The 15,353-nt window shown below is 42.4% G+C and overlaps 1 protein-coding gene across 1 annotated transcript in view; it reads left to right on the plus strand.

The window, feature by feature from the left end:
- The window catches only part of LOC134629447 (B-cell lymphoma/leukemia 11A-like), a 33,370-nt gene extending 21,630 nt beyond the window's left edge, over window positions 1-11,740 (plus strand). Inside the window, exon 3 of the mRNA XM_063476781.1 lies at window positions 6,415-11,740. Coding sequence (XP_063332851.1) covers window positions 6,415-8,396 — 1,982 coding nt within the window. The 3' untranslated portion in view covers window positions 8,397-11,740. The remainder of the gene's footprint in view (window positions 1-6,414) is intronic.
- The last annotated feature ends 3,613 nt before the right edge of the window (window positions 11,741-15,353 follow it).

Consider the following 15,353-nt stretch of genomic DNA (forward strand, 5'->3'; position numbering starts at 1 on the left):
CTGTGCTCTGTCCAGAAGCAAATGAAGCAAAAGCACATAAAGACACAAATATCAGGCTTTATTTAAAGTAAGACAGTTTTTCAGGTCTGCACTTTGTGTTTCCAAATTTTAAACTTGTAATATGGTGCCTTCTTTTTGCCCAGAGAAGTCAATAGCTCTGTTTATCAGAGCTTTTCTGTAAGCTCTTTGGTAACGTGACTTCAGTATGCATACATTAGATCTTCAGAATTGCTTCCATGTGGAATTTGTGATGTTTTGTCCATCTTCCTACATGTCTGTGAAGACATGTAGTGGGGGGGAGGTCAGACACAGGGGCCTGTATGCTCCGGTGAAGCCGTATCGCGTCCTGGCAAATGGTATGCAGGCTCATAACGCGCTCCACTCATCCAATAGCTGGAGACGAAACAGTTTTGACAGTGTTGAATGCCCTGCCCCGGGGGCCTTATCATCCTTTGCTGCTTGCCTGCCTCCTTCCCCTGTTTCTCTTCTCCTGATGCTATCTATCTAGAGATTTATGCAGAAATGTGCAGCTAGTCGACCTCCCTGGTCCCCTTCCATCCTTTCTGCAGGGACGGCAGCCTGTCATAAGCTGAGCTATGCAGAGATAGTGAAGCTCAGGCTCTGGCCTCATGTTATAGGAAGGCTATCTTGACACTGCACTTGAAACACACATGATGCTTGTAAGAAATGACAGAGATGCACTCATCTGAATGTTGAAGGTTGTATAACCCAAAAATGTTCGTGTATTTACAATAATCTTTTGTATTCCACTGATTTCTAATATATTGTGTTATGCTCTTTGTTAGCCTATTTTATTCTGCTATCCTCCCCTTAAGTGCAATTTATTGAGACATATCTTTTCTTTGACAGAACACTTTTCACATTTCCCCTCTGAAGTGCTCAGAGACTTCTCACCCATCTGGGATATTGCCCGAGTCCAAAAATACTCCTGCTTGATTAAGTCTTCTTATGTACCTGGATATGTGTGCTTAAACTGACACTTGGCAGTTTGCAGTTTCTTTGATTCCCGTCCTTTATTTAATACCTTCTCCACTGAGCATTGGCTTTTGTTGACGGTGGTTTGATCCTGTGAAACAGATCCCAACTCAATAAATAATCTCTGCGGATGCTTACATAAGCGACGGTCCATTTAATTAGACTGGTTAAGCTTAGAAGCCCAGAGGTCTTTTCACTGTACTATTAGAGCTAGGATGAGAAACAATAGTGCGCGGCCTCCCACTGTCACTGGTAAGCAGAGAGCAAATAATGATCTGCATCAGAGACACGGCTGGCCCTGCCTATTATAAGGTCTGCCGGACCCGAGCCGCGCCCAAACACGAAGCTGTCCAGCTGCGCTTAGTCGGAGTGGATGAATGGATGGAGAGAATGATAGATGGAGTGAAAGAGAGATGGATGAACGGGTAGATGGATGGTCAGTTCAAACACAGTTCAACTGAGAAAAGATCAAAAAGACTAAGGTTATGTAGGGAAACAGACAGCGTAGAGTGATGCTAATTTTAAAATTATTCTGGCAAGTGTGTTGAATGCAAATACACAGACATGAATGCATGGATACTACAGGAAACAGTCATGCAGTCATTCTAACAGTGAGTGTGCGTGCTGATTACAAAAAAAGGTACAAAATTATACGAGAACACACATTTGTCTACTGTGTATGGCGCATTCATTCATTGGCCTCTGTGTGGGTGCCATCTGTGGTTTCTTAGTGGCTCAGAAAAAACTCCCGAGCTCAACTGTTGCTCTTATCACCTTTCATGAGAAGGAGAAAGGAAAGGTAAGAAGTGTAAAAGTCTGATTGGGAACAAAGCTACAGCCAGCAGCTTACTTTATACTGGCACAGGCCTTCAAAGACCACCATGCATCTTTATCTGGAGATCTGCTCCCCCTCCCCTGTCTTGCTCATGCCAGCTGCTTTTCTTCTCCTAGTCTACCTCTGTCTTTCCCCGTTCCTTTCTGTTTTAGCTCTCCATTCTTTTTTCCCCCCCTCATTGTGTGTCTCCTTTTCACTATCCCTACATTTGTGCCTTATGTAGTGAGTAGTGGTCAGCTTCCCCATACTGTATAATGTGTGACTCCAACACCAGTCAGTGTTGGCTGGTTTTCTGTTTAGTAAACTGTATTTCCTGCATCCAGCTTTGTCTCAGGAACAAGTGTTTGTCAAACAAGCCTTTTGTCTGTGGCCAGTGGCTTAGCGCACCATAACGAGCCTGACTGGGACAAAGAGCTGGGTGTATGTGGCTGTGGCAGAGAAACACAGACAAACAGATCGAGACATAGAAGTAAGAAAGAAGGTCAAGGCCAGTCCATTTGCTCTATCAGGTTTCAGACACACACACAAAGAAAAAAAAAAGCAGAGACAGAGAAAAAAAAACTTAAGGTGATAACATGTATGAGACATATGACAGATCCTTCTCTTAGTCTCTAAAGCTTCTAATGAAAAATTACAGTTCTGTTGTTAACTGAGCTGAAAGTCATGTAAACCAAGAAGGCCTCTATTGTGAGCTTCTGTTACTCCCCCATCTTTTTCCTCAACCTCTCCTTTCCTGCTTCACCCTTCACCCCTGTCCAGTCCCTGACTGTGAATACCCTAATGACATAAACAGAGTGGTAATCACATTAACAGGAGTTACGGCCGAGGCACTCTTAAGAGGCACTGTATTGACAACCCTCCGTCTTCCTGAGGCACTCACTCCAACACCTATAAACACTTATGAATATTGGCAAAGACCTTCTATTAGCATAATCACTTTTCAGGTGTGTGTGAGTGCTCTCTCGAGCCATAGCGACTGATAACTTTGAGAAATGGCAGTGACACACTGTGTCCCTCGTGTCTTCTGTCTCTGTGGCTTCCTCCTCCTTTGGAAGCCAAGCAAGCTAATCCTGTTAGCCCATTCCTCCATTAGCTAAATGACCAATATCAGTGAAAGCTGCGTGGTCACACCAGGACAGGCTCAGCCCACTATCGCAACTGGTCAAGGACAAAAATAAAAATAAAAATGGAGGTCATGGTAAGTTTGCTAACTTTTTATTGTATGGCTAAATAGTAGTAAACAATACATCTGTGAGTGGTGGGTGAGGAAGAGAAAGCTGTTGACATTTTTGTGTCAGTGCATCTTTAACTTGCCAGCACTTGGTCAATGGGTTGTCTTTGTGTCTGTTACTTGATTTTGTTGTGGTTTTGCCAGTGTTTTGGGCTTATGGGACAAAGTGGAACAGGGTGGTATGGCTACTCTTTGTGTAAGTACATGTTGTTGAGAGAGTGCAAGTAAGACTAATTATGGGAAACGGGCCATTAACGATAGAGGAATATGCACAAGCAATGTGTTCCTCAGTTGCCTAGAATTTCTGGATTCTGTATGACTTTGGTCAAAATTGTTGGCTACGATGTTTTGTGAGTGTTGCTGCGAGGCTACCTTATCTTCTCTTTGACTTAACATAATTTCTCTTCTGTCCTTGCAACAGGCCTACCACTAGATCAAATCATTTCTCTCTGATATCAGTGCAATGTCCATTAATATCACAATAATAGCCTCCCGCTGCTTTGTGTTGCAATGCTTCGAAAGGCTTTGAAGGAATTGTTAACCTCCCATTTCATTCCTTTGACTGTGTATCTTCTACTTTCTATTTTTCTTTTCTCTGCCATCCTTCTAACTTTTTGCTCCCAAACCACCTGCCCTTTCTCACTTCTTCTATATTCTTTCTGTCTCTTCTTTCCTTCACAGTCTCTTCTTTCAGCCCCTGCCATGAAATGGCAGCTAAGGGGTTGTCAGTGTGGTTTCTCCTCTCTGCTGATCCTATTTCAAAGGGACGTGTAGATTCAGCATTAGCTCCAGCTCTCTTGCTCTTCTGCTCTCCAGCCCTAACTCATCACAGACTTAAAGTTACTAGAAGAAGAGAAACGGACTGAGAAAGCGAGGGAGAGCTTTCCTTTATTCTATTAGAGGACAGACTCATTTATAAGATCATCCTTCCTCCCTCGCACAGTTTCGTGCTTCTCCATACAAGCAGAAAAAGAAAAAAAAAACCCTTCAAGGCCATCAAACGCCTCGTCAGAATGTCTTTTATCCTTTTGAAAAGCTGTCCTTCCATCCCTTTGAGGACAGCTATTAAGGACAATAGTGGGCTTATTTAGATATCTCCTCTGCCATTGTTGTAAATCTGGGCATGTGTTGGTCTGGCTTGTTGATGCCCATCAATGTGTCCACTGCTCGGATGGGAATAACAATTATCATCACTGCTTGTGGCATGAACACAGTTTGTCAAATGTCTATAGATGGAGTAGTGATTGCATAGCACAAGACATGCTGGTTTTGATGCATAAGAAAATGAATTGAGCACTGGCTTTGAAGTGCATTCTTGTGGCTCTTGTGTCCTTCAGAAATATGGTGGGTTGTCATTAGGAATGTCTCCTTCACGCCACACTTCTCTCCTTTGCTCCCTTCCTTTCCCCCTGCCTCCTTCCTTCACTTCCATGATCCTTTAGTGCTCACTTTCCTCTAAAAACATGGACGTCTCAGATTCCAGCCAGCCCCTCCTTCTTTCTTGTCCTTCACAATAACAAAAAAAATTAATCTATTTCCCCCCCTCATGCATATATACTCTGTGCTCGCACATTAAGACGGGGATGAGGAAGTGTGTAGACTGAATCAAAGCAAAGTGAACGGGAGAGGCCAGGTTATTGCAACTGTTTTACAAGTGACACGGGGCTTTCTACTTAAAGCCATAAAAACACACACATAATAAGGAAACATACATATAGCAGTCAATGTAATGGGCACATTTTATTTGTGCTTATGAGAGAGGGAGAAAAAATGTGTATGGGCAAATGGCTTTTTTATGATGGAAAAATTCCATAGTGGGTCAAAGCCCCTTGCAGGTGGCAGCAATTAACTGTAATTTTTGCAGATTGTAATGATCCATAATTTACCAGTATACCCCCTTCCAACTCTTTTCAGTCAAGAGAAAAAGGTTTGTGTGGAGGTTTGATTGGGTGCACATTTTAGCTGTGTCCTGGTCTTTAAGTGAGATTGTTCGGAGGGGGCCACATTGACTCTGGACACATAAGATAGAGAAACAAACCAAAAAACACCAATCCGTTCCCTATGTTGCTCATCCACCACATCCCTCCTCTTTCTTCTAGACTGTCACTATATTTTTCTGGCCCCTCTCACCCTTTTGTCTCAACAGTAGAAGGCTTAAAACATGCAAAACTGTCCATCCACCATCTTAGGGATCACCCATAGTTTCAATCAGGCACACATAGCCTATCATCCTCTCTCCCGCTCCCTTGTTTTCCCTCTTCAAACACAGTATGGCCATGGTTTGGGTTCAGCATTGGCAAATGACTTCAGAAAAATGCCCTCAAGTGAAAGAAGAAAAAAGGGAAGAAATGATAAGAAACCCCAAAGATGAAAGAGGGAGCACATTTGCAAGTGGCGGATGCTTCTTATTTTGCATATCTCTCACTTCTTCTTTCTCCTTCTTCTCCTTTTCTATTCACCTGAGAGGATTTAAATAAATCCATAAAGCATGAAATATCAGAAATAGAAAAGTAATGCATGAAATGCATTTTCATTGGAGCCTCCCCACCCACACACAAACACACATACCCAATTTTCCTCTTCGCTTCTTTTTTTCCTGTGAATGTGTGTTTTTTGTGATAAACGCTGGTACAATTTATTAACATGTGACCTCTTATTTGTATTCAGTGTTAATATGCAGCATCAGATACATGTCCCACTTTAGCCCTGCTAATTCTGTAAACAAGGCTTTGGAGGGGAGATGAGTGTTTTTAACGAGATTAGGCGTGCATTGTCAGGCAAATCTCAGGTCAGTGTGCAAGTGCTATTGAAAGTCAATTATTGTTTTAAATATTCCTATGCCTTCTTCCCGTGTAATTTGTGTGTTTGCTGCCTGTCTCTTGTAATTGTGTTTTATCTTTTGTTCTGTTAAGTGTTAAATCTAAATTCACACACACACACACACACACACACACACACACACACACACACACACACACACACACACACAGTTTTCACATTTTATAGCTGTGATATTGAGCAATAACAATTTTACTAAGAAGAATAATTTGCTCTGTTTAAATAGAGTGCAATTGCAAAATTAGTTTTTTTAAATGTTATTCAATACCTTCATCTAATCATAATAGTTCTGGTCAGAAGTGATCACAGATATTTTATAGGCTGTTGTCAAATTAGTCTATATTCTCTTGGTTTTTGATAATTACTTTACCTATTTTAAAACCCTACTTGCATTATTTAAGCATCATGTTTCCTTTTATAATAATATATAGTTTTTAAAAAATTACTAATGCTCTTTTTATAGTTTGAATTTCTTAGTTTACATTTATTTTCTCTCTGTGTGTTTTTTTGTCAGATAAAGATGAGCCCAGCAGTTACACCTGCACCACATGCAAACAGCCTTTCACCAGTGCCTGGTTCCTGCTCCAGCATGCCCAGAACACCCATGGCTTCCGTATCTATCTGGAGAGCGAGCCCGGCAGCCCCCTCACCCCTCGTGTGGCTGCAGCTCCCGGAATGGGGGGTGACTGTAATTCCTCCCAGCCCCCCCTTCATGCTGTCCACTTGGCTGATGGCAGTCCTTACAGCCTCCTGAGAATGCCGGGTTCTGGGTCTGGTCGGGATTCAGCGTCCACGCCTCGTGAGGGCCGCTATCCCCGAACGCCACCGCTATTCAGCCCACCACCGCGCCATCACCTCAGCCCTGATGACTTAGCCTTGGCAACACACCATCCCAGTGCTTTTGACCGGGTGATGAGGCTGAACTCTGTGCCATTAGAAGCCCCTCAGACCATGGACTTTTCTAGACGTCTACGTGAGCTGGCCGGAAATGCCACAGGAGGTTCTCCGCCTCTTTCCCCTAACAGACCCAACCCTATGCAACGGCTGCTGCAGCCTTTCCAGCCAGGTTCTAAGCCTCCATTTTCAGCAACACCTCCCCTCTCCACCTCTCAGTCACCTTCTGGCTCACGTTCCACACCTAACCCTGTAACAAATGCAGTTCAATCGACCACCCCTCTCAAAGCAAAATCTTGTGAGTTCTGCGGGAAGACCTTCAAATTCCAGAGCAACCTTATTGTTCACCGGCGTAGCCACACAGGGGAAAAGCCATTTAAGTGTCACCTCTGTAACCATGCCTGCACACAGGCTAGCAAACTAAAACGTCACATGAAGACACATTGTCAGAGTAAGTCTTCACTGCTTAATGCCAAGTCAGATGATGGTCTTTCAACCGCTAGCTCACCTGAACCTGGTACGAGTGAGCTGATGGGCAGTGCCACAGATGCACTCAAGTCAGTGGTGGCAAAGTTCAAAAGTGAGAACAATGGCCTACTGCCTGAAAATGGAGAGGAGGAGGAGGAAGAGGAAGATGACGAGGAAGAGGAAGAAGAAGAAGAAGATGAGGAGGAGGAAGAAGAGGAGGAGGGGGAGGAGGAGGAAATTGAGAGAAAGCCTGGAGTAGAAGAAGAGGGAAGGAATGACTACCGATTTAGCTTGAGGCTTGAAGGGGCTCGCCATCACCAGAACAGCGAGGCTCTGCACCCACATCGCCGGAGCTTATCCAGGGAGCCTGTTGATGAAAACTCAGCCATGGAGTCAGACCGGGCAGATGATGGAACCACTACTACTATCAATGGCTTGAGACCTCTATCTAATGACAACCTGTCCAGGAAGCTGTTGGGTGGAGGGGTCAGTCCTGGTTCCCTCAGTCCCCTGTCCAAGCGCATCAAGGTAGAGAAAGACCTTGACCCTCCCACTCCCACAATCCCAAACACGGAGAACGTCTACTCTCAGTGGCTTGCTGGCTACGCTGCCTCCCGGCAACTCAAGGACCCCTTTATCAGCTTCACAGGTGGGGACTCCAGACAATCACCCTTTGCCTCTTCATCTGAGCACTCTTCAGAAAACGGCAGCTTGCGCTTCTCTACTCCACCCGGTGAACTGGATGGGGAACGTGCCGCATCAGTACGGAGCGGCACCGGCAGCGGGGCCAGCACTCCCCACGGTGTCAGCGGCAATGGCAGGCCGAGCTCGAAAGATGGTCGCCGCAGTGACACCTGTGAATTTTGTGGCAAGGTGTTTAAGAACTGCAGCAACTTGACTGTGCACCGACGCAGTCATACTGGTGAGCGGCCCTACAAATGCGAGCTGTGCAGCTATGCGTGCGCCCAGAGCTCAAAGCTCACCCGTCACATGAAGACCCATGGACAGATGGGCAAGGACGTGTACAAATGTGAAATCTGCCACATGCCTTTCAGTGTATACAGCACTCTGGAGAAACACATGAAAAAGTGGCACAGCGACCGCCCTCTGGCTAATGACATTAAGACTGAGTAGGCAAAGAGCAGCATGCTGGTTGCTCTCTCTCAGCTCCTCTGGCTAAAAAGCAACCCTGGCTAACTAGCCAATAAGTAAGGGGAAAGGACAACAGGGTTAGACACCAGTACACAGTACAGCCCTGTTTTCATCCCGACTGGAAGAAGCTAGATGCATGATCCATTACCGGGGCAATACTATTGCATCACACTTAAAACTTTTTGAGCCTTTCTATTGTGCAATAATTTACACGTTTTGTATTTTTTGTAACTGGACAGCATGCTCTGTGTGTTTTGGCTACCTAGAGAGAAAATTGTCCTCAGCTGGTGGGTTTGGTTGTACATGTGTTGCTGTTTATACTTTTGATTTCTTCAACATAAAAAAAATGACTTATTAAAACCCATGCTGCATACAGTACATACTGTTTTACATATCATGTACAGTTTTGAGTTCAAACATAGTGGGCAGTGTCATATAATCAAAACATCAAGACAAGCAGGGTCACACTTAAAAACTGATCTTTGTGAAAGATTTTCCATGCAACATTTAGATATGATAAATATATATAGAGAGAATTAGGCTGCCTATGAAATGCTAGGCACTGGCGCCATTAAATATTTCTTTTACAAACAGCAATGAAATTAACAATATGGTGTGAAATGACAACAACGAGTGCCTTGGATATTTTACCTGCATTAGTTAATCCTCCTTTTTGCTATAAGCTCGGAGTTTCAGCTATAAAAGATTACACAACATTTTGTGCACATATGAAATAAGCAGGTCCTTGCATCAAGCACCTGTACGACCCTTGTGTTTTGTTTTGTTTTTGACTTAGTGGAGCATAGAGAACCAGCTAAAACAAAAAGAAAAAAAGAAAAAAAAAAGATTACGTGTATCTCTGGTGAATCATTTATCTGCTCGCCTCCTGTAGATTTTTTTTTCTCGAGATTACAGTTCTGTTTACGGGCATGTTACATGCTTGAAGGGGTAGGAGTTTGGTGTAGAGTTTTGGTATAGGTGAATATGTTTTTTGGTACGTGTGTACCATACTGAGGGGGTACTCTGACGAGTTGTTTTACCAACATAAAGCTCTTAATTTTCCAGAGTTTATTTTCTTTGATAATTAAACAATTTGCAGGCATTTTTTGCAAGTAACACAGAGTAATGTTTCTTTGGTGTCCGCCAACAGCCACTTGAAGACCCCAGTGTGGGATTTAGTTGTTGTAAGCCAGACAGATTTTTTCGGGTGAGGGTTGGGTGGGTGTAAGAGCATAAGGGTGGATGATGTTGAGGGTAGTGAGTGGGGAGTGGGTTTACCAGGTGTCTCTACAATTCAAAAATCTATGTCGCTGTAGTGTTATTTCCCGTCACCGCATTAGATCTTAGAAACTGTTTAGCGATCCAACATTTTTTTAACAACTCACACTGAAATCCAAAATGTGATTCTAAATCAAAGGACAAGAATATTAAAAAAAATCAGCAAACATTCCCTCGCAGACAAGGTTTTAAGTTTTCACATTTAGTTTTCTTTTCGTTTGTCTAGACCTACGCATGGTAGCTATGGTTTTTTTTTGGTTTTTTTTAGTCTTCACTCCCTGTCATTGTTGATGATATAGCACTTGTCACTCTGCCTTGGATTCTGTATCTGTCTCTCTAATCGGAGGTACAGTCGGTTGAGTATAAAATGAGTACCGGATTTCAGGTCTGGTACTGCCTACGTGCACTGTTCAATTTTCCCAGTTTACAGTCGGACGCTCAAGGGAAAACTAGCTCTTATGCTGACAGATTAGTGTGGTGTCATTGCTTTGCATTAAAATAAAAAAAAAAGAAAAAAAAGAAAAAAGAAAAGAACGTTGAACTAGAAACTGTTGCCAGCCATGTCTCCTTCTGAGAACTAAACATCGGTTTGGATCTTGGAAGTAATAATGCAGGAACTGCCATAGAAACATCCTGCTTCATATTACAAACTATAGAAATATACTGCTCAGTACAGAAAAATAAAAATTCTACAAATTTGATTTAAACAGATAAGTAAAATGTGCTGTTGATTTTTTTTAAAAGTAAAACATCAATATCTTTAGGGGGAGAACCTTATTTAAATTTTGTTTGTTTACTGTTGTTTCTCTTTTCTGTCCTGGAGACACCAGGACTTGATCACTATGTAATGAACTGTAATGTCTCTCATGTTTTTTGCCTTTACTATACACAAGTCTTCAGGTTGAACAAAAATTTGCATTGGGGAGAGATTTATGATATATAAATATATAGAGAGAACTTAAAATACATAGGAAATTGCACACTCATGTAAGTTCCTATGTTCAAAACACATTTATGGTCTACTTTTTTTTCCTGTATTTAGAATGGTATTTGAAATTAATGTTCACTTAGTGTAGGCACTTATAGTATTTATGTTGGAGCCTGTATTTTTAACTGTTTTGCCTGTACTCTTTAAAGGTTTCAATGTACCCTTTTTCTGTAGTGAAAAAAAAAATCCCAACAAGCTGCCACCGTATATTTTCTTAATTTGGCAGGATAATATAGTGTGAATAATTTGTATGCTTGAAAATAAGTATTTCTGAAAAATAAAATGTTGTGGTGTTCCCCAAGGGTGAGAGGTCATATGATGGCCTTTTCAGGCAGTCCCGCTGGAGTGACCACAATGAGGTAAAAACAGGTGGTTGTACATATCTTTTTAGTTTGTTTTATATATTTTTCTCTCCTGCCATTTTATATGCAGTAATACAAGCTATTGTTGGGTTTTCTTGGTAGAAAAGTTTTTACTGTCTTTGATCATGTACCACCTAAAAACATTCCAGCTGTTTTGCTTTTTTTTAAGGACATTTTGTCATATGCAATCAATTCAACATTAATCTGAAAGATTTTTTTTTGCTACAGATTGTTTTTTTTCATTGCCAAAAGATCCACGGTGCTTTATAATTTAAATATGGTACATCTCATATGCAAGGCATATTCTAAATAACTGAAATCATGCGAAGAAAAGTTTGGTACGTTATCCATGCTGACGGTACTAAGGTACATATAGGTTTTCAACCTAATTTCATCCTGTGTATTTACTCTCAAGCTGTTTGTTCTAACCTGAACTTGAAGTTGACCTTTGGCATTGGTTGACATTATTTATTATGACTACACACACGCATGTTCCATTCAGAACACAGTCACTGCAAAACAAATCTTTTCAGTTTTCTCTCTCCTGATGAAGTGTGATGGCTTAATTTCTATGATGACCAAAGGTCATTGACCAACATTTACAAGTTCTTGCTTGAATTAAAGAATTTATTGTTGTTTTTTTTTTCAGTTATGGAGATGCCACTCTATTTTCAGCCGTTGTCTGCATTATTCTCTTCACTCAGCCATTTTGTCTTGAAAAATAATAAAAAGTATTACATACACATTTGAATTTGGTGCTTTTATTAATTTACTTTTTTAAAATCATAGTATGCACAGTCACAATACTGTATAAGACAATCAATAGTGTTACATAAACATTTTAATACATTCCACAGATATGTTTGCATGGGTCAGCTTGGATGTCATCAGGGTGGAAGTTTACGATCATATCTGTGTGCAGTGGCCTTGTTAGGTCAGCTAAAGATCTCCAGCAAACTTCTATTCACCCTACCCCCCTAGTTTCCCCACCCACACCTCTAGCAATAGCTTTCTTTCTGTCTCTTTTTGTCCTTCTTGCCTTTGGTCTTCACTTTTATCGTCCTTTATCTGACTTTATATATGTGCCTGTGTCCAGATCTCTTTTTTTCTTTTTCAGACCACTCCTTTCCCTGTTTCCTCCTAACCCTGCTGAAGCACTGGAGGGCAATGTGACAGACTAATCGCTTTCCTTGTCCGAGCCTGGTGCTGTTTGCCTAGCAGGGCCAGATTAAAGTTCACAGATAGAGAGAGGTTCCTGCTTAGGCCAGGTGTTGACAGTTGAGATAAAGCAGAGTTGCAAGGAAGTGAGGCTGGTTGGGTGGGTGTTGGGAGAGAGGAACCCTGTGTGTGTTCTTGCACATATACACACTTCTAATCTTTAGCAGGGGGGTTACTCCCGCCCACTAATCTAAGATCACCCAAGTTCAATGTCAGGAGAACAACAATGCTCTGGTCCACAAATCCTGCCACCAATCAACCCATGCATAGCAGACATACTTTTCCCATAGCAGACTCTTGGCCCTTGCCTACAATTCCCTGCCTTCCTCCTCCTCCTCCGTACATAAACATATATCCTTAACTCCTAAAATTAACAGTCACTGCACTCTGACTGCAAAGCCTTTTGTCTTGTTTTTTTTGTGAGTTTTATATGTTAAACAAAATTGCTTATAATCTTCTTAGACTAGTTTTGTTCATAAAATTTTGGAAAATAATGTCAGAGAAAATAAAAAAGGTATTATACTAATCTTACAAGAATTCTTAGTTGGAGGGCAAGAAATGTATTCGTTTATTATGCTAATTAAAAGACTTCACAAAAAGTGCCGTAAAGATGAAGATTACTACCTCCCTCTTTTACTTTTCCTATAATTTATCTTTCTCATTCGCACGTGTTTGATGCTGTAAAGGCCTCCCAGCATAGCTCTGGAGAGCGCGTCCAGCAAATAGCAGGGACGCTAAATCAACTCTGTAATCCTCCCAATATGCTGCTTCTCCCTGCCCAATGCTCCCTCTCTGTCTGCTCCTCTACCTTGCTCCTTTTCTTTATTGCTTATTTTTCCTTCTTGTGTCAGCTGTCACTGGATTGTGCTTATTTATCTCTCCCAACCCCCTGTTATTCGTTCCCTATATTATATAGATTCTATCATGCTTTATTTTTGTTCTTGCCTCTGATTCAGCCTAATTTTTTCTTGGGTCTGAGCCTAACTCACGAGTGTCAGTAGAAAAGGCTGAAGAGCAGAGATGGCGAAGTAGACTGCAGCTGTGCTGGGGTGCAGCGAAGAGGGGCCTCGTCCGGACTCCTTGGAACAATATAAAAGCACTAATCACCCAGGACAGCTGACACCCAGTGCCTCACACATATACACAGCGTTTCATAGACACACTCACACATGCACAAAGATCTGAGGATTGCCATTATAGGGTGGAAGGAGAGAGCTCTGCCCAGACAAGACTTGCAGGTCTGGCCTGGCTGGAAAACAAAGTCTGTGTTTTGTCTATGGGCAGCAATGCTTCAGGGCTGAAAGTGATTTCTCATAAACACGCACATATGTATGTACAGTGTGACTATGCACGCAGATGCTTATATCTGCTACACAGCAGTCATGTATAGAACACACGCATGAAAATTTAAAAGGCAGTTAAGTACAGAGGGGTATAAAGGAAAATTTACCCCCATGCATGTTTGTATGCGGACAGACAATCAAACACACATGCTTACTCAGGAACACAAACCACATAATGGATTGGGTGCTTGCACGCTCACAAACACACACACACAGACACACACGTGCGCACACAAAAGTGTCTTCGGGAATGTGACCTTTTCCCAAAAGCCTCCCTTTCCTGCCTCAGCTCCCCTCCCCCTCTGGCTGTGTGAAGACTGAAGGGGTCAAGGGTCAGGTTTTGGGGGGCTGGAGATTAGGTTTCACATGACTGAGCACCTTTGTTGGGGCAGGCCGGCAGAAAGGAAACGTCCAGGAGGGTAGCTGTGTCTGTCTGAGGAGAGCGAGAGATAGAGTGAGGGGGGGAAGGGAGAAAAGAGGGACAGACGGATGGATTTGTGGATGAAGTTGAAGTTTGGTCAGCCTGCGACGGCTGAAGTCAAAATGCAAGACTGAAGAGGAAGTTTTTGAGAAGGGCACAGGAGAGGAACAAGAGCTGAGAATGAGAAAATGTGAGAACATAAAAGAAAAACCAGAATAACCTAACCCACATTCCTCACTCGATAGCTCTGCTTGCCTTTCTCCGTGCACTTCTCCCTCTCCTCCCTCTGTCTCCTTCTTGCTATGACCATGTGGCCTCTGTGTCGGGCTGCGGCCAGCCAGTGTCCTCAATGCCTGCTGGCTTTGCCGATCTCTCCATGACCACACAGCGAGAAGAAAGCCCCAGCCAAAATAGTAAACTGGATCACAGCAGAATCAACCCCCTCCTTTGCCTTCTCCTCCTCCTCTTTCTCCTTCGCAACATCTGAGTTGTAGTCTGCCCGCTAGACAATATATGGCGTAACTGGCAGTGAAAATCTTGGCAGAGACCTGGATTACCTCGTTTGTGAAGTATTGCTTTAAATGTCTCTGTGTGTAATTTTTTTTCCTTTTTCCTACTTCTCAGACCTAGAGAGAAATATTTTAACGACGTGCAACATTTTCAACTAAATGACTCACAGAGGTGGGACTGGTACTGCTGATGGCTTCCAGATAAGGTGAAAACTTTGACCTCACAGCGAAGAAAAAAAAGGACAGGGGGTGAAGCAAAGAATTTCTTGAATACAGCACTGGCCATAATTGGGTGGCCCCTTTTGGTTTCATGATGCACAATCAAATATGGGTCTTAGGATAGATGTTGTAATTCTGCATATTAATTATATCCCAATGCCGTATGTGTCTGTACTGCTTTACAGGGAGGCACTATATATGTAAGAGTCACTGCTATTGCATTGTATCAGTATGTGGTTGTTCTACCTTTCTTTTAAGACTACAGGATTGGCTCATTCCAAAGCTAGTGTGGTCAGACTGGAAGAGAGGTTGTGGACGATGGAGCAGAAAAGGGCAGTAGATCTGAGATACCGACTGATCTGACCTTGAACCTCTGTAAATTGAGCTTAGAGTGACACAGTGTTTAACGGTTAAACACCTGCATCTTTGCTGTGATGGCCAAATAAAATGTGTTTATATGTGTACTTGTGTGTGTTACATGTATTACACTGGGGTGGTGTGCATGATATATATGTCCAGTTTAGTGCATGCTTATATTTTCATATTTGTGTTTAGCTGCGTGTGTGCTCTCCAGGTGCAACACTACTAGCAGAATTTATAT

Source organism: Pelmatolapia mariae, linkage group LG6 (genome assembly GCF_036321145.2).
Source record: "Pelmatolapia mariae isolate MD_Pm_ZW linkage group LG6, Pm_UMD_F_2, whole genome shotgun sequence".
NCBI classification, from domain to species: Eukaryota; Metazoa; Chordata; class Actinopteri; order Cichliformes; family Cichlidae; genus Pelmatolapia; species Pelmatolapia mariae.